The sequence below is a fragment of the Scyliorhinus canicula genome, chromosome 20 (genome assembly GCF_902713615.1).
Source record: "Scyliorhinus canicula chromosome 20, sScyCan1.1, whole genome shotgun sequence".
NCBI lineage: Eukaryota > Metazoa > Chordata > Chondrichthyes > Carcharhiniformes > Scyliorhinidae > Scyliorhinus > Scyliorhinus canicula.
Window position 1 is genome coordinate 53,340,731 of NC_052165.1, and position 24,685 is coordinate 53,365,415.

Consider the following 24,685-nt stretch of genomic DNA (forward strand, 5'->3'; position numbering starts at 1 on the left):
TCAAGGATTAACCCTGAGCTGCTGTGACTTTTGTCTCCAGTGCTGGATTCGGATATGTGTTCATAGAATTTACAGCGCAGAAGGAGTCCATTCGGCCCATCACGCCTGCACCAGCCCTTGGAAAAAGCACCCTACCTAAGCCCACACCTCCACCCTATCCCCGTAACCCAGTAACCCAACCCAACCTTTTTGGACACTCAGGGCAATTTAGCATTGCCAATCCATCTAACCTGCACATCTTTGGACAGTGGGATGAAACTGGAGCACCCGGAGAAAACCCACGCGGTCACGGGGAGAACGTGCAGACTCCGCACAGACAGTGACCGAAGCCGGGAATCGAACCTGGGATCCTTGAGCTGTGAAGCAATTGTGCTAACCACTATGTTACCATGCTGCCCTTGTATACAGCTATATTTATTCACGCCAGATATTTTGCTGAAATATCACATTATAACTAGACTTTAGTGATAAATGGAGAACATGTTTTTAATGCTTTAAATTGGCCAGACCAGTTCCAACCCTTAGGACTCAGAAGGCTGTGAATCTTTTGAATTCTCTATCCACGAGGACTATGGATGCTTAAGTCACTGGGTATATTCAAGGCTGAGATTGATACATTTTCATATTCAAGGGCTAGGGGATGGAGCGGGGAAACAGAGTTGGGGCCAAAGATCAGCCATGATCTTATCGAATGGTGGAATAAACTCGAGGTACCTCATGACCTACTTCAGTTCCTATTTCTTATGTACTTAGTAATAGCATGTTTCTGGAGAATGGATATGAAAAGCTCCAGAATCAAATGACTGCAGGAATTATTTCCTGCTTGTGAAATCTAAAATGGATATGTTATCCAAAAAAAGAGAAATATATGAATATTGCAAGAAAGTTCCAATTTTTTTTGCTTTCAACCAATTGTTTGATGCATGCAATGTCTCTAAGTAATAGACATGCAGGCAAATAAATGATAATACCCCCATCACCTTTCATTAATCCTTTTAATCCTGACTCTGCAGATTCTGAAGGAAGGCTCAGGATCTTTATAGGTTCTTTGCAAGCACACTGTCCTTGCTCATTCATTATTGCATGACAAATGTTATTGTGAGCAAGAATCCCAGAGAGGGTTTCCACAAACTTCAAGGCGGTCAATCTATTTATTTTTTAGGTATGTAACTAATCATTTGAGCTCATTGTCTTGATTCCTTATCTTAAAACTGTCTTGGCTCTCTCATTTCACAATGTGGCGACAAAAATAGTTAACAGGCATGAATTACGCATCCTGCACCTCAATAAAAGCTAAACAGTGCAGTCAGCTAAATTATACCCTGACACATTAAACCCTAAATCATCTTGGGAATGAAGAACTCTAACCCTTTAATTATTTCTCGCTACCATATAAACCCACAAGCCATTTATAAGTAAAAGGAAAGAAAAAATCTTAATAACATGAAATTAATCCAAATCCTCACTCGGCATATATCTGTGTGTATGACTAGGTTAACGTACAATGGCAAATATTCTGAAACTCCACTCCAATTGCATATTTATATTATTGCAATGGCTCCACCTGCAGGAAAAATGATAGAAACTCAGAATCCTCAAAAAATACCAATCATTTCAGTGGGTGTTGAATTTTTCCTGAGGAATCATGGAAGCTCAGTGTTTCAATCTAAACAGGGATGTAAAAATATACATTGATGTACATGTCTTGTGACTGCAATATGCAATATGGCTATTTCTGAAAATTGACTGTCAAGATTCTGTGTAGAAACCAAAAGAAATGAAATGAAATGAAAATCACAAAAGTCATTGTATAAGAAGCACACAGAGACCAGGATAGACGGACCTTTATCGCAATATTCCCTTGTACGTATTTTCTCATCCTGTCACATAAATTTGAATATATTCCCTCTCTTCACCTCTCACCTGGCATATATATATATACACACGAATTACAGGTTATGCAACAAATAGAACATTCTCCTTGCATACCTTGGATTGATAATTCCAGTTCAATTATATCTCTATTCTTTGTAATCAGCCTCTTAAAGGTGGCCACAGCTCCATATATAAATAGATCTTTTTCCTCTCTATTTTAATTATAAATTTCAAACACAAGGACTGAAAACAATAGCTTTATCTTCCCAATATTTAACAGGAGGAAATTTCTGCTCATCCAGTACTAGATGTCGGATAATTTAAGATAAGTGGAGAAATCGAGAGAGGCGGTGGTGAGGTGGAGCTAGGTGTTATTAGCAAACAATGCTGTGAAAACTAATTCTGCGCCTTCAGATAATGTCACCAAGGGGCAGCATGTGTGTGAGAACTAAGACGGAGCCACGGTAGATCCTTGGGGGTTACCCGAGGTAATGGTAGAAGAACAGGACAAGGAGCCATTTCAAGTGATTCTTTGGCTATGATTAGATAAGAATAGAACCAAATGAGGGCAATCCAACCCACCTGAACAACAATGGAGAGCCGTTGAAGGAGGATGGTGTGATCAACCATGTTGAAGGCTGCAGACTGGTAGAGGAGAACATGGAAGGGAAATTTTCCTTGTCACAATCGCATAGGATGTCATTCATGACTTTGATAATAGCCATTTCGATACTGTGGTCGGAAGAAAACCTGATTGTAGAGATTCAAACATGAAGTTCTAGGAAAAATGGGAACAGATTTCTGAGGCATCAACACTTCCAAGAACTTTAGAGAGGAAAGGGAAGGTGGAGATGAAATGGTGCTCTGCAAGGATGGGTCAATTATTTTTATTAGAGAGGGGTGGTGATGGCAGATTTAAAGGAGAAAGGGACAATACTTGAAGAGAGAGAACTATTTACAACATCGACTGGCATTCGGGCCAGGAGGGGAAGTTGAGTGATTAGCAATTTAGTGTGAACAGAAGATGGCCCTCATGGACAAGATGAATTCAGACAGGGCATGAGACAAGATAGGAGAGAAACTAGAAAAAATACTGTTCAGAGCAATAAAGGTAGCTGGATCAGGTGGGCTGGAGACGGTGGGGAATGTGACAGAGGCAGCTAATTGGCTCAAAGAAATCCACAAGCTCCTTGAACTTGTTGTTGGAGATGAGGCTGGAGGACACAGGGGTTTAAGAAAATAGTTTGTTGCAGAAGAAAGAAGATAGGTGTCACCTTTGTGTTCCAGGATGGTTCTGGAGTAGTGAGTAGTTTTAGCAGCTGAGCACAAGATCTGATCATGTTTTCAATGGTCCAGCCAGATTGGTGGTGGGTGTCCACCATATCCATTAAAATCTGCCTCCGTTGAACGTCAGGGAACAGACAACGTGAGAGAAAGTAATGGAATTACTGGGGACAGGAACATCAAAAGTCGTGGTGAATTTGAATAAATAAGTAGCTGCAGAAATATTTTGATGAGCAGAGGGCTTGAGGATGGGTAGTTGAGATTTTGGAAGTCTAGGTGTAAGTGAATTTGTTTTTTTCCAGGGACAGATACAAAAGGAGGTAGCGTGGGTTGTGGAAGTGAGATGCTGGAGAATGCTATAAGGCAGTGATTGCATTAACACTGATCAATAGTATGGGAGTAGCAAGACTACGTGAGATTTTTAAAAATTAATTCACAGGATGTAGGTGTCATTGGTTAGGTCAGCATTCATTGCCCATCCCCAGTTGCCCTTCAGAAGATGGTGGTGAGCTGCCTTCTTGAACTACTGCAGTCTCTGAGGCATAGGCAAACCCACAGTGCTGTTGGGGAGAGAATTCTAGGATTTTGACCCAGCGACAGTGAAAGATTGGCGATATATTTCCTAGTCAGGATGGTGAGTGACTTGGAGGGGAACCTTCAGGTGGTGGAGTTCCCAGGTATCTGCTGCTCTTGTCCTTCTAATTGGTAGTAATTGTGGGATTGGAAGGTACTGCTGAAGGAACCTTGGTGAGTTCCTGCAGTGTATCTTGTAGATGGTTCACATGGTTGCCACTGTTCGGCATTGGTGGAAGGATTCAATGTTTGTGGAAGGGGTAAATATCAAATGGGCTGCCTTGTCCTCGATGGAACGTCTTGAGTATTGTTGGAGCTGTACTCATCCCAGTAAGTTGAGAGTATTCCATTACAACCCTGACTTGTGCGTTGTAGATGATGGACAGGCTTTGGGGAGTAAGGGGGTGAGTTACTCACTGCAGGATTCCTAATGTTTGACCTATTCTGGTAACCGCAGTATTTTTGATCAATGGTGACCCACAGAATGTTGATTGTGGGGGATTAAACAAAGGTAATGCCATTGAATGTCAAGAAATGGTGGTTAGATCCTCTCTTGTTGGAGATGGTCATTGTCTGTCCAAGAGCCTACTTGTTGATTCCCTTTTTCCCCTTTATTTATTTTTGCTGTTATCATTTTGATCCATGGATGCTTAATGGACATATATCTTAAGTCGAGCAGGGGAAATGAGGAACTTGAAAGTTACAGCAGAGAACACCCTGTTAGCTTTGGATAGACTTTTCAGCACCTGAGAGAAGGGTGGGACTTGGTTCGATTGGTTGGCTAGTGGCCAATGAATTGGCAAAAATGCTGTATTCTGCCCAGTAACAGGTGGTGATTGGATCTTGCCCGAGTGGGATGATTTCCAGAGATTTAAGGAAAGCAGAGTTGAGACCTGGACACACACAGAAAAGGATCTACTCCCCCTTGTGTTTTCTCCAGAAATGCTGTAAGCTGCTGTATTTCTGAAAGTGCAGAGACCTGAATGAATCTACAGTGAAAACTATGACAGAATGGAAAGCAGAAATCTCGACCTGAAAGCCTAGTTTAAAGGGCATTGTGCTAGAAACAACCATCTGAAACAAAGACTGTTATCTTTTACTTTTACATTTTTTTTTAACACCCCTCTCATCTCCTCTGTGTTTTTCTGTCTTGTATATGTGTGTGGATAGAGGGTGGGGGCAAGGTCAAATGTGGGATTAGGAATCAGACAATAGTTAATAAATTGTATTTTGCTGCATATTTCATTATAGTTCTTGTTATAAATTAAAAGTAATTGTGTTTAAATTTACAAACCTGGTGACTGTAAATATTGTGCAGCCAATGGCCAAAGACATGGGTATTTGTTAAATCAATTGTGTTGTGACTCCAGGTCAATGGTGGACTGGAATTGACATGTACTAGCCCTGGGTGTCACAACTCCTGGCACTTGTATGGCACGAATGTTACTTGCCACTTGCCAGCCCAAGCCTGAATATTTTCCAGGTCTTGCTGAATTTGGACATAGACTGCATCAGTATCTGAGGAGTTGCGAATGGTGCTGAACATTGGGCAATTGTCACAAACCATGCTGATGGTAGCCGGAATTCTCCTTCTGGATTCACTTTTCCCATTGGCAGAGCCACCCCTGCCATCAGGTTTTGCGGCGGTGTGGATGGTTTCAATGAGAAATCCCATTGACAAGCGGCGGGAGGATAGAATCCCGCCACAAATAAATGCCGCGTGGTCGAGAAACACGCGGCTAGGGGACCGGAGAATCCCACCCGGTATCTGTAAGGGTATCACAACTTGAAACACCGTTTTGTGAGGGTGTATAGTTTTGTTTTTGGAATGGTGTGAACCCCAGTGAGAATAACCAGCCCAGTCGATTTACCGTCTCATCCGAAAGATGGCACCTCAGAGACTACAGCACTCCCTCAGGACTGTACTGGAATGTCAGTCTTTTTTAAGGCTTGGAGTGGGATTTAAACCTCAGAAGTGAGAGTACTACATGTATTGAGCCATGCTGTAGGGTATGTCATTTAGATCCTGATTCAATTTGAATTGCCAATTGTGGCAGCAGTGTACAGTTTTCGGCCTGCGAAAGAGACCTTGCAGAGATGGAATCATAATCCAAAAAGGGGAACGTAGATTACATTTCTTTTATATTTTTGGTTTACTGTGTGCAAAGAGATATAGCAGTAGGAAAGGAATCTCCACTGCTCTGGCCTTCCTTTTTCTTCCTCTGACAATGATGAACTCCATCCTCCATCGTCCATTACCCTATGCCAGAGATTGTTCCCTTGGTCTCCTGCTGTGCAAAATCCCATTCTTGCTCATGAACAAACTAGATATTTCCACCAACTTAGAATGGGAATACATTTTTAAACCTTAATGATCCCCAGGCCCTGCACTCATGGCCTGAATTAAAATTTGGGCTGTTGTCTAGATAATCTCTGGCCATTTTTGTTCTTTTACAGGAAGTTCTTCACGACTCAGGATAAGCATAGTATTTTTACAATGGATAATTTCCCACTCTGGTACCGGCGAGCTGCTGAGCACCCAGCTGGACATTTTGTATACTACATACCCTTTGAGGAAGACATGGGTGAGTATTCTTGTGAGGCATTGTTGCTCCAATTCTGCTCTATATGTAGGTGCATCTGGTGGGTTGTTCATATATGTGTCTTCACATGCCAGTGTCTATTACTTAATTTATGTGCGCCTCTATATATCTGTGTATTTAATTGCAATGTGTTAGGACAAAATGTAATACCCTTCCCCCAAGTCAGGAGCACACACATCTTTTGGAAAATAATATTCTTTTGGTTTGTTGAAGTAATTAAATGTCCAATACAGCTGAAATTTGAGTGATCTTCAACAATTTGCTGTACATGCAGGGCTGAGCGGGCAGGTGGAAAACCTGCCAGGTGAGTATGGGCAGCACAGTGTGTCTTAATCTGAGAGAGGTTGGAGGCAGCAGTTAATACAGCAACAACTGTCCTTATCGATAGAACCAGGAGTTACCGCACACAAAGAGGCTTTTCGGCCTGCTGTGACTGTGCCGACCGGTAAAGGAAAAAAAATAACAAACAAGCCACTCGTTTTAATCCCAGTTTCCGGCACCTGGTCTGCAGCCTTGCAGGTTGCACTTCAGGTCCAGATCTTTTAAATAAGTTGAGTATTTCAGCCTGAACCACCAATTCAGGCCATGAATTCCACATGCCCACCACCGTCTGGGGGAAAAAGTTTTGCTTCATGTGCTCTCAAATCCTTCTACCAATCACATATAACCTCTATCCTCTGATAATCGGCCCCTCAGCTAGGGGAAACAAGTCTTTCCTGTCTACCCTGCCTTGGCCCCTCATAATTTTGTACACCTACATTCAATCACCCCTCAGTCTTCTCTTTTCTCGGGAAAACAGCACCAGCCTATCTAATCTCTCCTCATAGCTGCACATTTTCAAGCCTGGCAACATTCTTGTAAATCCCCTCAGTACTCTCTCCAGAGCATTTATGTCTGTCCTGTGCTGTGGTGACCAGGTCATAACACAAAATTCCAGCTGTGGCCTAACGAGAATTTTATGCAGTTCCAGCAAGATATTGGATTGTGGGGCATTGTTATTTTGGAGACTTTCCATTGAACTAACATCACAAGGGTGAGTGTTAGAAGCTGGGGTTTCTTTGGGTGGCCATCAGACACAGTTGAGCCTTGGAAGGTAACGCTCCTCGTGAGACTTGGACTATGGGAATTATTCACGATGGAGGTGGATCCTCCAGTGAAGACGAACTCAGGAGGAGGGAAAGTTGGGCCATTGACCAGGGCCAGCTGCACCTGACCGACCATGTGAATGAGGAATCTAGTGCGGCCTCAGCTTCAAAACGTGGCCGACCCTTCCTCACTCAGATCTATCAAGAAAATAGTGCTGTTTGATCTTGTAACTGGTAATAAACTAGAATAGATTGGAAATGTAAAATAAGATAGGATTTTAGTCGCTGTGATCACAACAAAATAGGGTTCAAGATTAGGATTCAAGGTGGCATAAATTGGCCAAAGGTAATAGATGGAAAAAGTGCAAATTGTGGACAAATGGGGCAGAGCTAAAGAAGATAGCCTGAGATAAAATCTTGAATATCGGAGTCAAAAAGAGTGGGTTCTGTGATACAATATAAAAACTTAATTCTGTTTTCATTTTCATTGCTTCTTCATACCTATTTCAAGGCAGTTAAAATCACCCATGATTGTTACTTACCTTGTTGCCTAGCTATTTCCTCCTCCAATCCCCCTTCTAATATTTGATTACTTTATTATAATAAAGATAGACACCTTTATTAGAGTGAATTTTAGAAATTGTACCCTGGGATATTTTACATACATCTCAGAAGACAGATGAGGCCTTGGTTTGACTATCTAAAAGCTAGTACCTCAAATCTGGGATTTCCTCTGAGGTTACCTGCAGCTGGTTATTGAGGCCTGGTTTTGTTCACACTGCCTGCTGGGAGTTGACCGACTATTCCTACTGTCTACTAAGATCTAAAACAGCTATACCCCTCGCCCCCATAGGTTTCAGTATCTCCTTAAATACATTCTTTCCCTTTGATCTTTCTATTGTCACACCAGGTCTCTTTAGAAATGCACTCTCCCAGAACTGACTAAATTAATTTCTGTACTCCACCTCTTAGGATTTAAAAGAAAAGTAAACTTATCTTGTCCTTGCTTTAACTGCTGACACTTTCCTTTTACATCTGTATACATTTCCCTTTGAATCACAACTCATTCAAATCTACTTATGTAAACATGTGTTGGAAGTCCCTCTTGGACAATACCATTTCTCTCCAGATTCTCTGGTACATTGCGCGCAGACAATCTGGGGGTGTGGTGCCTACCATCACACTGGTGGAATGGGATCTGATAGAGCAGACGATGCCCCAATACACATTTTAAAGAAACTCCTCTCCAGACCCCCATGGACACAGGGAACCCCCCAACAAGCAAAGGGGCAGCCACCACACCCCACCCTCCCCCACAAGCAATCCCATCCCACAAGCACTGGAGCAACCTACCTCACACAAGTACCGGGGCAAGCACCCATGCCCACCCCCCGCTACACAAGCACCGGGACAACCCTCCCCACAGACACACTGGGGCAATTCCGCCCCCCCCCCCCCAGACGAATAAATGGAACCCCCACCAAGGAGGTCCCCAGGGGGCCTGCCCTGACACAGTCCCTTGGCAATGTCACCCTGGCACTGCCATGTTGCTGCTGCCACTGGGCAATGCCAGGGTACATGGGGTCAGTACCACCACCACGGGAATGTTCCTCTCCCCCAGGGGCTGTACTTACCTTCTTCCCCCCCAGCCATTTCCCTCACCTACTCACCTACATCCTGTTTTGCTGTAACTGTTGTAATCCTGGCCGGCGTGAATTCCCCATCTGGGGGGAACATATGGTGGGCAAGCCCATTAAATACATTACATTTTTTATTTGAATACATTTGAAAGGGTGGGAGCGACATTATGTCACCTGCGAAGGACGGGAAAAATCGGGAAAAGGTCTGACCGGCGAGAATCCCGTTTTCCGATTTTTGCTTGAATTTGCATGCTTTGATAAGTCGATATGACAGAAAGTGAATGGAAAGATATTCTGTAAAGTTGGGATGAGATAGATGGCGTGAAAGGAAACTGGCATAAACTTGTTGCGCTGAATGACCTGTTCCTGTTCTGCATATGCAATCTAATTGTATGTATCATTTAAAGGTCATATTTTTGGTGAGTGTTTTGTTTCATAACATGGGTTCTTTCAGGAAAGAAGAGCAGGAGTAAAACTGTAACAGCAAGTACGGCAGTCAGTGTTACTGTGAACAAAAAGATGGCCATCGCAGCAGGTAGGAAGCCTTGGACTAAAGCTGTAATTAAATTTGACTTTACAATGCAAAATCTTTGAAGTTTTACTCTTGTACAGAATCACTAAATTTACCCAGTCCCATCTCTCACAATAATATATAGCCTGTCATTGGAATGTACAAGATGAATCATCAAAATTAATAGACTAATTATAAAAGCAGGACTTCATGAAATTGTTTCCTTCTCTTCCATCTAAATTTCACCAATTTGGATGTGTGAATTAGTAAGACTGTATTTTGCCTTAACACAGAACATTTTGAGGTGAAGTTGCATTTCTAAGTTTGCAGTGTCATTGAAGCTGGCAATCCTTTCTGGCTTCTGTGATCTATGTGGACTAATCTAAAAAAGTGTGAAGTTATTAAATTAATTAATTGATCATTGGGTGTGTTTACTTCAAATTTTAGGGGTGAGCCGAATGATTTGCCCAGAGGCTGTTATAATGACATATTTGGAAAGTTAACCAGTCAGATTTTTTTTATATAGGATTGCCATCCAGCTGATTTGTCTCAGTGAGCTGCGGGTGGTCTAGTTTTTTGATTATACATTGGACACCAAAGCCTGTGTGGTTTGCTCAATTTATGCCCAATTTTTCAAATCAAACCAAACAACATGTCTAACTAGTTTTTTTCAAAAGAAAAAAAAATACTTCTTGGTAACCTGTACTAATTTTTCATCATTTCCACTTTCACACTACAGAACTGACATTGGGTAAGTGAAGATATAAAAGCCAAAAATACCTCAATATGAACACTGTTGGCATCTTAGATGAGATTAAATACCATCCGCAGACTTGACTATTTAAACTTAAAGTAAGTAGAGCAGTAAGGGACAACAATAGTTAATAATGCCTAAGGTCTCAGAATAGCATCAGCAGAATATTAGTCTGTTTAATTGCTAAGAAAATGAGCAAAAGAACAGACATGCCAGCTGCTGTTGCTGAAACTGGAAACTGTGAAGGACAATGCAAGGAGAAGAATAAATGCTGCAGATTCAGGTGGGTGGAATAGCATTAACCCAAGGGAGCAGAAGACAAACAGCAGCAGTACAATACAGAGGAAGACATATGAGTGTCAATGCAGTCTTCAACTGGCTCACAATATATGGTTCATTTAGTTACAACTTTGTAGGGAATAGTTTTCCAAATCTAAGGGGACTGATATTCGGCAATTTTGGAAATGATCATTGTGGCACTTACAGTACAGCTCATTGACAGTAAGGTGGGAAGAAAATAATTCTCTAAAATCAAAATGCTGGAAAACAAAATTCTGGTAAAACACAGCAGGTCTGGCAGCATCTGTAGACAGAGAGGTCAGAGAGAAAAGGGGTGAGTGGTGGCAGGGAGGTGAGGCCAGGCAGTCAATGAGGCTGGTGGGGTTCGGTGGGAAGCCGGACAGCGGGAAGTGAGGCCAATAAGTGAGTGAGGCAATAAGCAAAGCCAGACAGGAAGCAAAGCTGGTGAGGTTGGCCAGGGAGCGAAGTTAGAGAAGCAGGGGGAAGTGGGGCAGCTGGAAGGAAGGGCTGCAAAGGGGGAGGGAGGCTGTGAGGGAGAGAACTGTTTCAAACCTGGTCAGCAAAGGAATACCCAGCTAACTTGGAGCCAGTAAAACTTGAAGTCATGAGGTATTGAATTCTTAAGGCTTAAGGCTGCACAAGTTCAGAAGCCAATATCTGGTGGAAATGTGGTGAATGCTACTGTAATAAGCATTGTGTTATTTGAGTAATTCGATACTGAACAGTTCTATCTGATGAGAAAGATTTGCATTTATGCTATCACATCTCAAAATATTGTCAATTACTTGAGATGTTAGCGACAAACGTGCAACCATTTTGCCTATACTAAGATCCCAAAATAACTTGCATTTTTATAGTGCTTTTTATGACCTGAGGACATTCCAAAATGCTTTAAAGACAATTAAATACTTTGAAAGTGTAGTCCCTGTTGTAATTCATGAATTTTAACAATATAAATGGTCAATTAGTTTAGGGAAGTCAAGGACGAGGAACCCTACTCTAAAAATTAGAACCAGGTGTTCCAGGAGGAGGCAGTAAAACTTTGGATTTTCTCCATTTTCTCCAAATCAAAGGTGTAGCAATGGGAACCCGAGTGTCCTAACCACGCTTGCCTTTGTATGATGTATGTGGAACAATCCTTGTTCCAGGCCTACCCGGGTCCCCTCTCACAATTCCTTTACCGATACATTGACGACTATTTTGGTGCCGCTTCATGCTCTCGTCCGGACCTGGAAAAATTCATCAACTTGGTCTCCAGTTTCCACCCCTCCATCACTTTCACCTGGTGCATCTCCGAAACTTCCCTTCTCTTCCTTGACCATTTTGTCTCCATTTCCAGCAATAGACTACCCACTAATATTCACTACAGGCCCACTGACTCCCACAGCTATCTGGACTACAGCTCTTTGCACCCTACACCCTGTAAGGACTCCATCCCTTTCTCTCAACTCCTTCGCCTCCGTCGCATTTGTTGCAATGATGCCACTTTCCAAAATGGTGCTTCGAAAATATGTTCCTTCTTCCTCGACCGTGGTTTCCCACCTACAGTTGTTGACAGGGCCCTCAACAGTGTGCGGTCCATCTCCCGCACCACTACCCTTGCCCCCTCCCCTCCCTCCCAGAACAAAGATAGAGTCCCCCCCCCTTGTTCTCACATTTCATCCCACCAGCCTCCGTATGCAAGCATAATCCTCCGCCATTTTCGCCAACTCCAGCGTGATGCCACCAAACACATCTTCCCTTCACTCCCTCTGTCAGCATTCCACAAAGACCATTCCCTCCGAGATAATCTAGTCCACTCTTCCATCATACCCAGTACCTCTCCCATCACCCATGGCACCTTCCCATGCAATCGCAGAAGGTGCAACACTTGCCCCTTTACCTCTTCCATGCTTAACATTCCAGGCCCAAAACACTCATTCCAGGTTAAGCAGTGTTTCACTTGCTCCTCTTTTAATCTTGTATATTGCATTCGCTGTTCCCAATGTGGTCTCCTCTATATTGGAGAGACCAAACACAGACTGGATAATTGCTTTGCTGAGCATCTTCGGTCTGTGCGCATTCAGGACCCTGACCTTCCCGTTGCTTGCCATTTTAACAAAATACACTGCTCCCATGTCCACATGTCTGTCTCTGGCCTACTGCAATGTTCCAGTGAAGCTCAATGCAAACTGGAGGAACAACATTTCATCTTCCGGTTAGGCCCGCTACAGCCTTCTGGTCTCAACATCAAATTCAATAACTTCAAAAGATTAGCTCTACCCCACCTCAACCCATTTGTTTTCATCCCATTTCATTTTAAATGTTGTTTACCATTTCTTTCTGTTTTGTCTTTCTTAATATATATTTAAACCCTCTCCCCATCTTATCCACCTTTCCTTACCCTTTCTCTCCTTTGCTTCCGCCTTCCCTCCACATCTACATCTGTCAGAGTTTACCCTCTGATGTCAATTTCTCTGCTGTTTGGCCATTCACATCTTTTGTTCTCTCTGGGGGCTGCCATTAGCACTCTTTCCCCTTGGTTTCTGTGGCCATTAGCACCCGGTTTCCCTGGGTTTCTGTGGCTATGACTCATCTTTCACTCTCACTCCACAGTATAAATATTTCCCACTTTCTCTGTCTGTTAGCTATGACAAAGAGTCATTGGACTCGAAACATTAGCTCTTTCTCTCACTACAAATGCTGCCAGACCTGCTGAGATTTTCCAGCATTTTCTCTTTGGTTTCAGATTCCAGCATCCACAGTAATTTTCTTTTATTCAGTAAAACTTTGGAATTCTCTTCCACAAGCAGTCACTGATGCTGGGTCGACATCAATGCTGGATCAGTTATTAAATTTAAATGTGAGATTGAGACCTGAGATGCAGCAAAAAGGGTATTAATTGCCAGGTTAAAGTCTTCCAGCTTTGTGTACACATGATGGGACATATAGTTGTGACCTCACCAGTCCATGGGAGTCGTGTTTAGATGATGGCTTTTTTGTGTCAAAATATGCGACAGTTATCAAGAAAACATTTTTGTTGCTAACTGATACCTGTTACCTTGTGCCAATTTTAATACTGTGTTGTCTCAGATATTAATACTTTTTTGTGTGTTGTGACTGTAAGTTCAATGGTGAGATGGTGATTATTGAGAATTATGATGAGTTCTTCTAATTCTGGCTTCTGTGTGAGTCCAAATCCCCATACATCAACACAAATACAGAAAATAACATTACCACACAACTGCATCACCTGATAAAGGAGTTACTAAGGTTGAAAAAGGAGCAAGAGGCATTAGAGAATTAGCAATTTTCTCCTCTAATTATCTATGTTTGACACTACATCCTGACCTCCTTCCCCATTTACGGCTAAAGAGACATTTCCTCAATCTACTACCTTCCATACATGAATCAGCTCCTTTGTCTAGAAATGACGACCAGTATTTATAACCTGTGAATAAGTCAGCATCTACATAAATAATAACAAACTATGTCAGTGCAGAGTCTATTTTAATGCAACAACTGTTAATCCTAAGTCCTACTCTTTCCTAATACTGTGTGCTTTTCCTGGGTACCAACAGATCACCTACTTCTGTGCTGCTTCTTAATGCAAACCTGGATAATGAGATGGATAATGGGTGGATGGCTTCTTAGGCTTTACAAAAGTTCCTTGGAACTGGAGCCTTTATTTTATGGAGCTGACACCTGATATGGAGCTGTTATGATATGATCACCTCCCATCTTCCACTGATGTGTTGCTCTGAAGGGTAGGCGCTGGATTTGGCAAACCATGTTTCCCTGGGTGTCAGCAATATCAGGCAAACGGTCTCCAGCCATCAACATAGGGCACTGAATCTATGTCCCAAATGATCAGTGGAATGACTGTTCTCATGGCTCCTATCAGATTTGAAGAAATGGAAGACATGTTTGTCATGGTCTGGAAGCTATGATTCAAGCTTTGCTCCAACCTACAATCTATGAGGGGTCTTCCAGGCAGGGGTCTCTCTTATCAGGGGCTTCCAGACAGGGGTCTCTCTTAAGGGTGGGTCTCTTGTGGGAGTCTCTGGTGGGGTTCTCTGGTGCTGGGGAGGGATGGGTGAGGTGCAGGGATCTGGTGGGGATGGGGTTGGTAGGATATGCATTGTGGGCAGAGGGTGGCCCTCTGCTGGACTTTGGGGGGAAATCTCTTAAATGGCCCAGAAAATGACAAGGGCTTGGAGAATATGGGGCTGGATTCTCCGATTCTGGGGCTATGTCCCCATGCCAGCGTGGGAAGGGTGGTGTTTTATGCCAGAAAAACTGGCGCAAAATGGCCACCGATTCCCCGTTTTGCTGGGGGCTAGCAAGACGGCAGTGTTGAGCACCCAGCTCTAGCTGCAGATCCGCACTGGAGAATTACCGGGCCTGTGACCGCACGGCGGTGGCCTGCAGCGACCCTGCCATGCTACATGGCGGACGCAGCCGGCGGACCGGGCTTGCGAAATAGTGCCCTCCCTGAGGAAAGGAGTATTACATAGGGGTGCCATAAAATTGTTCTGTAGTTTATTTCTTAACCTGAGACTTCTCTGGAAATTCACTTGGGGTGCAGGAAGGCACTCATTAGTCTGATAAGATAAAAATCTATAAAATAATTGGGGGAGGGGGGGTTTCTCTAACATTCATTAGTCTCTTCTATAATTATTTCTTAAAAGTAGAATAGAATCCACAGAATCCCTACAGAGCAGACGGAAGCTCTTTGGCCCATTGAGTATGCACTGACCCTCCTCCGAAAGAGCACTCTACCTGGGCCCACTCCCCCACCCTATCCCCAAAACCCCGCACATTGATCATGGCCAATCCACCTAACCTGCACATCTTTGGACTGTTGGAGGAAACTGGAGCACCCGAAGGAAATCCACACAGACATGGGGAGAATGTGCAAACTCCACAGTCGTCAGGTATCAATCGCGCATTAACTAACAATGGAACCAAAATGATATTTTGACTTAAAACTAAAGAGAAATGATAAGAGCAAATTACTGTGGATGCTGGAATCTGAGAAAGCTTTGTCAAAAGCTTTTGACAAAGAGTTATCTGGACTCGAAACATTAGGGGCGGAATTCTCCGCTCCCGCGTAAAATTGGGAAGGCCATCATGAACCACCCGGGGGGCTAGGAGCGGTGCTCCGAAACTCTCGGCCGCCAGGCCTTGACGCTTGCGTCAAGGCGGCGCGCCGAGAATGACGCAACGGCAGCGCCTAAGTGACGTCAGCCGCACATGCGCAGGTTGGCCGGCTCCAACCCGCGCATACGCGGCTGACGTCACGACGGCTGACAGCTCAAACCCGCGCATGCGCGGTTGCCGTCTTCCCCTCCGCTGCCCCGCAAGACGTGGCGGTTTGATCTTGCGGGGCGGCAGAGGGGAAAGAGTGCGTCGCTTAGAGACGCCAGCCCGACGATCGGTGGGCACCGATCGCGGGCCAGTCTTCTCCCGAGCACGGCCGTGGTGCTCAATCCCCTCTCCGCCCCCCCCCCCCCCCCCCCCCCCCACAAGCTTCAAACGAGCATTTGGCGCCCATGTTCACGACGGCAGTGACCAGGTGTGGTTGCCGCTGGCGTGAACCGGTCGTGAACGGCAGGCCACTCGGACCATTCGGGCCGGAGAATCGCCGGTCGCCGTGAAAAACGGCGAGTGCCGATTCTTCCGAGCGGGGGGTGGGAGAATCGCGGGGGGCGCCAGGGGGGAGTGTCGTGAGTCGCCCGGCCCTCCCGCGATTCTCCCACCCAGCGAGGGGAGCGGAGAATCGCGCCCTAGCTCTTTTCTCTTCCTACAGATGCTGTCAGACTTGCAGAGATTTTCCAGCATTTTCTTTTTCGTTAAAGAGAAATGATATGACCAGCACAAACATATACAAGTATCAGCTTTTCACACTTCAGGAAATAATGACATAATGCCAATTTGATTAATTGCAATGGCTCACTGGTCATACGTTCTATGGCACAAGACAGGATCAAGCTCCATTCTTCAGATTCCACAATAACCTTTGAACAATCACAATTTTGCTATTTCTATCAACCTGCCCAAGGAAACATTCAAAATTGAATCTCTGACAGGTTTGATATCTGCTTCGGGGTCACAAAATGAAATCATTTGTCTGTAATATTTGCTTTGTGGTCTGTACACTGTGCTGACATCCTGACAGACAAATGACAATTTTATTTTTCTTTGCTCTTAAAACTTGCACGCTCCAGGCAGTTTGTTCAGCACTGACTTCAGATAAGATTTGCACATCATTTTGTTATTGAATTTTAATTTATTTTTCTTGTCATCTAGTTTGCTTAGTTTACAAAACCTCAGAGCAAGAAGGCACAGATCTGTGGGAAAAAAGCAGTTGTGTGTAATGTCCCCTTTGGTCAGGGATTCTCAATGTTTTTAGTCTAGGTAGAGCAGGTGCTTCCTCTTGTGGGGCAATTAGAACGAGAGGTCCTAGTTTTACGATAGGCGTGTGTAGATTTAAAACAGAGATGAGGAGGAATTACTTCTCTCAAAGGGTCATGAATCTGTGGAACTCATTACCCCAGAGGGCGGTGGATGCTGGGACTTTGAGTAAATTTAAAGAACAAGTAGGCAGATTTTAAATTAGTAATAGGTTGAAGGAGAATGTGCAAGAAAGTGGAGTTGAGGCCAAGAGAAGATCTGCCATGATCGTATTAAATAGCAGAGCGGGCTCGAAGCACTGAATTTCCTACTCCTCCTAACGGTCTCATGCTCTTTGTCTGGCATTCTCTATTATTAGAAAAATCTCATCGACCTTCTGTAGCACAACAGAGGTATTTTTCTGAATAAAAATGAGTTATACAATTAAACGTAAATTGATTATTATTTTTGTTTAATTACTTAATGTAAAATATGTTGCTGATGCTGGACGACAATTCTATCAAGACTTGAAGGTACGTTCATGAAAATAAGTACAAAGTGGGAAAAGATTAACCAAAAACTCAAAAGATGCACGCAGAGGCCAAGTTCAAAAAGGGGGTTAACCAAACAGCAGAAAAATTATAAACCAAGGATGTCAAAATAATGTTCAGAGAGTAAAGCCAAAATATTTGGATCCAGAGTAGCCAAGAATTATGGGCATCACACTTCTGGCCACTTTAGGCACACTATGCTAGTAAGGATGCAAAATGGAGGCTTGCTTTGCATTTGCCAGAACCCTTTACAGTGTTGGAAGGGATCATCAGCAATGCTATCAAGTGGCACTTACTCAGCAATAACCTGCTCACTGATGCTCAGTTTGCATTCAGTCAGGGTCAGTCATCTCCAGACCTCATTACAGCCTTGGTTCAAACATGGACAAAAGAGCTGAATGCGAGAGGTGAGGTGAGCGTGACTGCCTTTGACATCAAGGCAGCATTCGATCAAGTATGGCATCAAGGAACCATAGCATGAATGGAGTAAATGGGAATAAGGGAGAAAATCCTCCACAGTTTGGAGTCATACCTAGCACAAAGGAAGATGGTTGTGGTGGTTAATAGTCAAACACTTCAGTTCCAAGACATCATTGCAGGAGTTCCTCAGGGTAGTATCCTAGGCTGAACCATCTTCAGCTTTTCATCAATGTGACCTTCCCTCTGTCATAAGGCCAGAAGTAGGGATGTCCACTGATGACTGCACAATGTTGAGCACCATTTACGACTCCTCAGATTTTGATGCAGTCCATGTCCAAATGAAGTGTGACCTGGAAAATATCCATCCATGGGATGACAAGTAGTATTTGCTCCATACAAGTGCCAGGCAGGGGCTGGTTTAGCTCACAGGTCTAATCGCTGTCTTTTAAAGCAGACCAAGGAGGCCAGCAACACGGTTCGATTCCCGTACCAGTCTCCCCGGACAGGCGCCGGAATGTGGCGACTAGGGGCTTTTCACAGTAACTTCATTGAAGCCTACTCATGACAATAAGCGATTTTCATTTTCATTTCATTTTTTCATCTCCAACAAGAGAGGATCTATCCATCAACCCTTGACATTTAATGACGTTGCCATCTCTGAATCTCCACTATCAACATTGTGGGGGTTACCATTGACCAGCCACTGCACTGGACCAGCCACATAAATATTCTGGCTACCAGAGCAGATCAAAGGTTAGGAATCCTTTTTTTTAATTATTTGTTTTTAATCTTTTTAAATTTAGAGTACCCAATTCTTTTCTTTTCCAACTAAGGAGCAATTTAGCATGGCCAATCCACTGAACCTGCACATTTTTGGGTTGTGGGGGTGAAACCCACGCAGACATGCGCAGAATGTGCAAATTCCACACGGTCAGTGATCCAGGGCCAGGATTGAACCTGGGACCTCAGCGGCATAGGCAGCAGTGCTAACTGTGCCACTGTGCCGGCCCCAAAGGTTAGGAATCCTGCGTGGGTAACTCACTTCTTTACTTCCCAAAGCCTGTCCACCATCTACAAGGCAATGGCTAGAGTGTGACGGAATACTCTCCACTTGACTGGATGAGTGCAGCTCCAAATACACCCAAGAAGCTTGACATCATCCAGGACAAACAACCCACTTGACTGGTACCCCTTCCACAAACATTCAATCCATCCACCACTGACGAGGACAGGCACAGCAGATACCTGTGAACACCACCTGGCCGTTCCTCACCAAGTCACTCACCATCCTGCCTTGTTACTGTCGCTGGGTCAAATTCCAGAAATGCCCTCCCAAACAGCACTGTGGGTGTATCTACATCTCAGGGACTGCAGTAGTTCAAGTAGGCAGCTCGCCACCACATTCCATGAATTAATAAATTTTTTAAAAGGCTGGTCACAACAAGTCAGAGCATGATTGTCCGCGAGCCAAAGGCTGGTCACCCCCCAGCCAGAGTCTGGTCACCCCTGAGTCAGTCTGCTTAATCCACAGAGCAGCTCTGCGGCTGCTGCGCTCACCTCTGATCTGTCCTCAGAGAGGTGCTCACCATGTGCATGCCTTTTGAAGCCAGTCGTGATTCATGCCATTCTGGCAGCACACTGCCAGGGATAGATTTTTGATGGGGAATAGGATTTGGGCTTATGGGCCTGATAATGAGACACAAATGTATTTAAATGAGGTTCATGACGTTGAACGGCAGGAAATGGACGCACTACTGCCAGCGGGAGTGGGCGATTGTGACAAGTTTTCACGCCAACGTAAAACACCACTTTTGCCCTCTCACTATATTTTTTCTCTCTGATGCTAGGAGTTGAAAAACCCAGCCTCGCTCACTGCTTGTTAAGGCCACTCTCGACATAATATTGCTACGGGGCAGCCGTTTTTAAAGTTGGTCAGTTTGCAACCGACGTTTCTAAAGGTTTGGGTGTCAGCAATACGATTGTTGAATTGATGTTTCTTACATGGCCAAAGGAATTTTGGATATGATGCTGTCTGTTATGATCTCAAAGTGCTCCATTGACAGTGAAGTATATTTAAAGTGTCATCACTGTTGTAAGGTAGAAAAATTCATGATAACAAAAACAACAATTTGATAATGACCAGAGACTTTGCTTTTTATTGATGTTGGTTGAGGGGTAAATGTTTGGTAGGATGTGATTTGATTTGATTTATTATTGTCGCATGTATTAGTATACAGTGAAAAGTATTGTTTCTTGTATGCCATACAGACAATGCATACCGTGCATAGGGAAGGAAGGAGAGACTGTAGAATATAATGTCACAGTCAGAGCTCAGGTGCAGAGAAATTGGAAATTGAGGAGAATTCAATTGTTCTTTTTTGAAAAGTGCCATGGGATTTTTTATGTCTACTAAAAAAAGCAAGAAGGGCTTTGGTTTAGTGTCTCATTTGAATGTCGGTGCTGGTGTTGCAGTCCTCTGTTTGTGCACTGAAGTGTCAGCCAAGATTACTCTCTGGAGTGGGGCTGTCGCAGAGGATAGAGTGTTAGCCCTGAATCAAGGAGGACTTGTACCGGAAAACAGGAGAAATAGGAGCATGAGCTGCCAATCAGCATTTTGAGACTGTTTCACTACAATCGTGGCTGATCTACCTCAACTCCACCTTCGGTACAGTCCCTGTACAGAAGACAACAGCAATTAAGAGAAGTTTCTACAGCAACCGCTTCATATAAACTATCATACTAGCAGTCACTCCCTTTTCCCTTATATCTTCTGTTCCCATTCCCAACTTTTAGGCGTTGCTCTTCCCCACATGCTGTTATGGTCCATGTGTATAGTTTCGTCTCCACGCACCTTCTGCCCAACAGTCTTTCTTCAAATAATTTGAAAAACAAGAAGGAAAATTACAAAAAGCTTCACTGAGGTTAAATTAATATTGGGTGGGATTCTGCATCCCAGGATGCCTGATCACGTTCCCCGGTGAGACGGAGAATCAGGAGTCGGGTAAATATCGGGATGCACGCGGGGTGCCGGCCGATTACAATGCTCTGACCTCCCGCTGGCAGCGGGATCAGGGTCCACGACAGCGCCAGCGGGGGTGGGAGGTGTGGTAAATGATGCAAATGAGTCTTAATGACCCATTTGCATTCAGTCAGTGGAACTAGCACCCTATATTCCGGCCCTCCATGATCTTGGGTCTCCGCGGCCGGCAATTACATGGACGTGGATCACTCGTGGTCTCTACCAGCTTGGCCCTGGCATGCAGACCACGCGGTGGGCCAAGGGGATAATCCCAGTTATTCCCTTGGCCCACCATGAGGCCAACCACACCAGAGCCATACTGATAGGGACCATCCAAGCCCAACTGAGGGCCACCCCCCAGAATGTACTGCATTCCCACCCCTCCTTTACCAGACACCCTTCCGCCACATCCCCCCCCGGACCTCTGGATTAGGGAGACTTCCTTCTAGAGACCTCTCTAATAGGAATTCCCCCCCCCCCCCCCAGAGTCCCCTGTAATAGGGAGACTCTCCCACAGAAACCTCTGACATAGGCAGACCCCCACAGGGACCCCTATAATAGAACACCCTACATAGGAACCCCTGCCTAAATGGAACCCTGCCCACGACCTACCCACCCCCTCAGAAAACAGACCCCTGTCAGGAAGCTAGAGGGGGGCACTATCTGTCAGGTCGTGTCCACGCGCAGCCACTGCAGGTCTTCGGCATGCACGTCCACAGACCTGGGAATTCTATAGGTGTTTATATCGGGAAGGCCATGCGTTTCACGTGGTGCGGCTGTTCGTCCCACACCGGTCGGAGCATCGGTGCGGAGGCGGCGCCAACTTTTGCGCCGTAAAACCGGACACTTCCTCCGGACAAAGCCTCAAATTAGGAGAATTCCATGCATAGGGCGGGATTCTCTGGCGCCGATACCCAAATCGCATTCAGCGATCAGCTGGCGATTCCCCGTTTGAGCCGAAATCGGGGGCGACGCCGCTTTTGCAATGCTCCACCCTCTCGAAAACGGCGTAATCGAAGAGCATACTGCGCGCCGTCAGGACAGCCTCAGGAGGTCACCTGTGACCCTATCCGATGCCCCGCCCCCAATGGGCGAGTTTCTGACGGCGTGGAACACGTGTCCGTTTTATTTTCGTAAACCCGGCGTGGCAACCATGGACTGAGTCTAGCATTTTATTAAACAAGAGGGGAAGAGAGAGAGAGAGAAAGACAGACAAACAGTTAATAACCACTTCAACACCTCACTCCTTCAGGTTGAGCCAATGAGAAAAGTAAGTAAGTGTGTTTTCTTTCAGTAACTTTTTTTTAAAAAAAGAAGCACCAATTGATTACTCACCTGTGCTTTCTTGAGAGAAAAGTTTGAAATGAAACATGTCAACATGACGGATTTCAATTTCTAATTTATTTTTAACGGAGGGAGAGAGAAAAAGAGACAGGAGAGAAAGGCAAGCAAGCAGTACTCTTCCTCACTCTCATTTGAATATACTCTTGTTTAAAAGTTGAATGTTATAAGCACCCAAATCTTCTTTGACAGCAAAATTGGACTGGAGAATAGGAAACTGCTCCAGGTCAGGCCTTCTGGCCTTTTTTTACTCGGAGAGATGAGTGAGGGGGAAATGGGTGGTGGATTAAGGATGAGAAGAGTGCCAGTGAAGCCAGAGATAAGGGGCGGAATTCTCCGACCCCCCGCAGGGTCGGGGAATCGCCCGGGGCCAGCGTAAATCCCGCCCCCACCGTGGCTGGAATTCTCCGCCTACCTGAATCGTCGGGAACGGGAATCACGCCCCGCCGATCGGCATGTCCCCCGCGGCGATTCTCCGGCCCACAATGGGCCGAAGTCCCGCCACTGACAGGCCTCTCCCGCCGACGTGGGTTAAACCACCTCTGTGCCGGCGGGATTGGCGGCGCGAGCGGGCCCCTGGGTTCCTGCGGGGGGCGCGGGGCGATTGGACCCCGGATTCCTGCGGGGGGCGCGGGGCGATCGGACCCCGGGGAGTGCCCCCATGGTGGCCTGTCCGCGATCAGGGCCCACGATCGGCGGGCGGGCCAGTGCCAATAGGGCACTCTTTTACTTCCGCCGCCACCACGGCCTCCACCATGTCGGAGGCGGAAGAGACCCCCTCCACCGCGCATGCGCCGGTGGTGACGTCAGCAGCTGCTGACGCTCCGGCGCATGCGTGGACCGGCGAAGGCCTTTTGGCCAGCTCCGACGGCAGAGTGGTTGGCGCCACTCCGCTACGGCGGGACACCCTGCCCCACCGGGTAGGGGAGAATTTTGCCCAGGGGACTGGATTCTCCAGTCGCCGATGCCAAAATCGTCGGCATTGCGGCTGCGTACTCAGGCCAGGAGTAGGCTGATCTGTGGGTAGGGAGGGACAGGTTTTCTGGTGTAAAACGCCACCAATCCCACGCCAGCGTAGGGACATAGCCCCAGAACCGGAGAATCCAGCCCAAGGGATTTTGTACAGGGTTGTTAGGTTATTTGTTCGAGAGGGTAGAGATAGGAATTAACAATAAGATTATAAAGGGGATGGACAGTGAGACGATGAAGGCTAGGGGATGCAGTCAGGATAAGGTGCTAAAGGAAGCTTGATTGTGTAAGTAGGGAAATGGAAAACTAGACAGCTGGTTTGTGATGCAGAACAAGGCCAGCAGCGCGGGTTCAATTCCCGTACCAGCTTACCCGAACAGGCGCTGAGATCACTCCAATATGTTGGTCCATTGGATGGTAGAAAAACCGGCCTCGATTCATATTACTGATTATTATTTTGCTGCAAACATGGTTGTATTGTCATAATGTAAGAAAAGGGAAGTGCTCGACTGAAATGTCCCCCATGAATCAATAATCTTCTGAAAATCACGATCTAGGATCACATATGAAGACTGGATGTGTGTGCAAAGTGCCCTGAATGGCTACCAATACTTGTGGCAGCGTGTTTACCATGTACTCGGTTAGCGCCTTCAAAAGAGGCAAAAACATTCTCTGCATTTTTTGAATTCTAATGTAGAATAATTAAAAATTAACATTGTCGGCTGGGTGTTCCCATGCGTATTATGATGACCTGTACACAGGAAGTGACATATCCCCAGCACTGCCACACACTCAGTAAGGAAGAGCTGCTCAATAACTCCAAGTAAACCCTTTAAGTTGTTAGTCCTTTATCATCATTTCCATACGACCCAGCAAATTTACAAACATGGATCTGATGGCCATTTTCAATTTTGTATCGAGTTATTCCAAATATTTGGTCAGTTGGCCTCTGAGACTTCTGTCTCTGAGAGATTGGGAAATGGCTGACTCACCCCTGTAGCTACTTCCATGAATAAAACATATCACCTAGCTATGGCTCTGATCAATTTTCTTTCTTCCCTGCAGGTACATCCTGCAGCCTCAACTCATTGTGCCGTGATCAGCACAGCTCCGATCAGCAGCTAAATGGAGTTGACATCTATTCCTTCCTCAGCCTCTAGAATTAATGCTTTAAAGCTCAGCACTGCTCCGTCACTCTCAACAAGAGCTAATCTCTGCATTAATAATAATCATTTTTCCTTTTCTCCCATAATTCATTCTGGGGTATAGTTCACAGATATCAACAGCACCATCTCCATTCATTTTCCCAACGGTCACGCCCGAGTTAGAGCAATAAATTTCAGTGCTGCAAATGTGACAGAGTGTTGGAGTGGTGTGGAGGCAGT

General features: G+C 45.1%; 1 protein-coding gene across 4 annotated transcripts in view; it reads left to right on the forward strand.

Annotated features, from left to right (window-relative positions):
• cacna2d4a (calcium channel, voltage-dependent, alpha 2/delta subunit 4a) overlaps window positions 1-24,685 on the forward strand; it is a 591,407-nt gene that overhangs the window by 243,596 nt on the left and 323,126 nt on the right. For 3 of the 4 annotated variants that reach the window (XM_038781413.1, XM_038781415.1, XM_038781416.1), the window contains 3 exons: window positions 6,190-6,317; window positions 9,515-9,595; window positions 10,311-10,322. In XM_038781413.1, the coding sequence (XP_038637341.1) occupies window positions 6,190-6,317; window positions 9,515-9,595; window positions 10,311-10,322 (221 nt within the window). The remainder of the gene's footprint in view (window positions 1-6,189; window positions 6,318-9,514; window positions 9,596-10,310; window positions 10,323-24,685) is intronic. The other variant, XM_038781414.1, reaches the window with a different exon arrangement.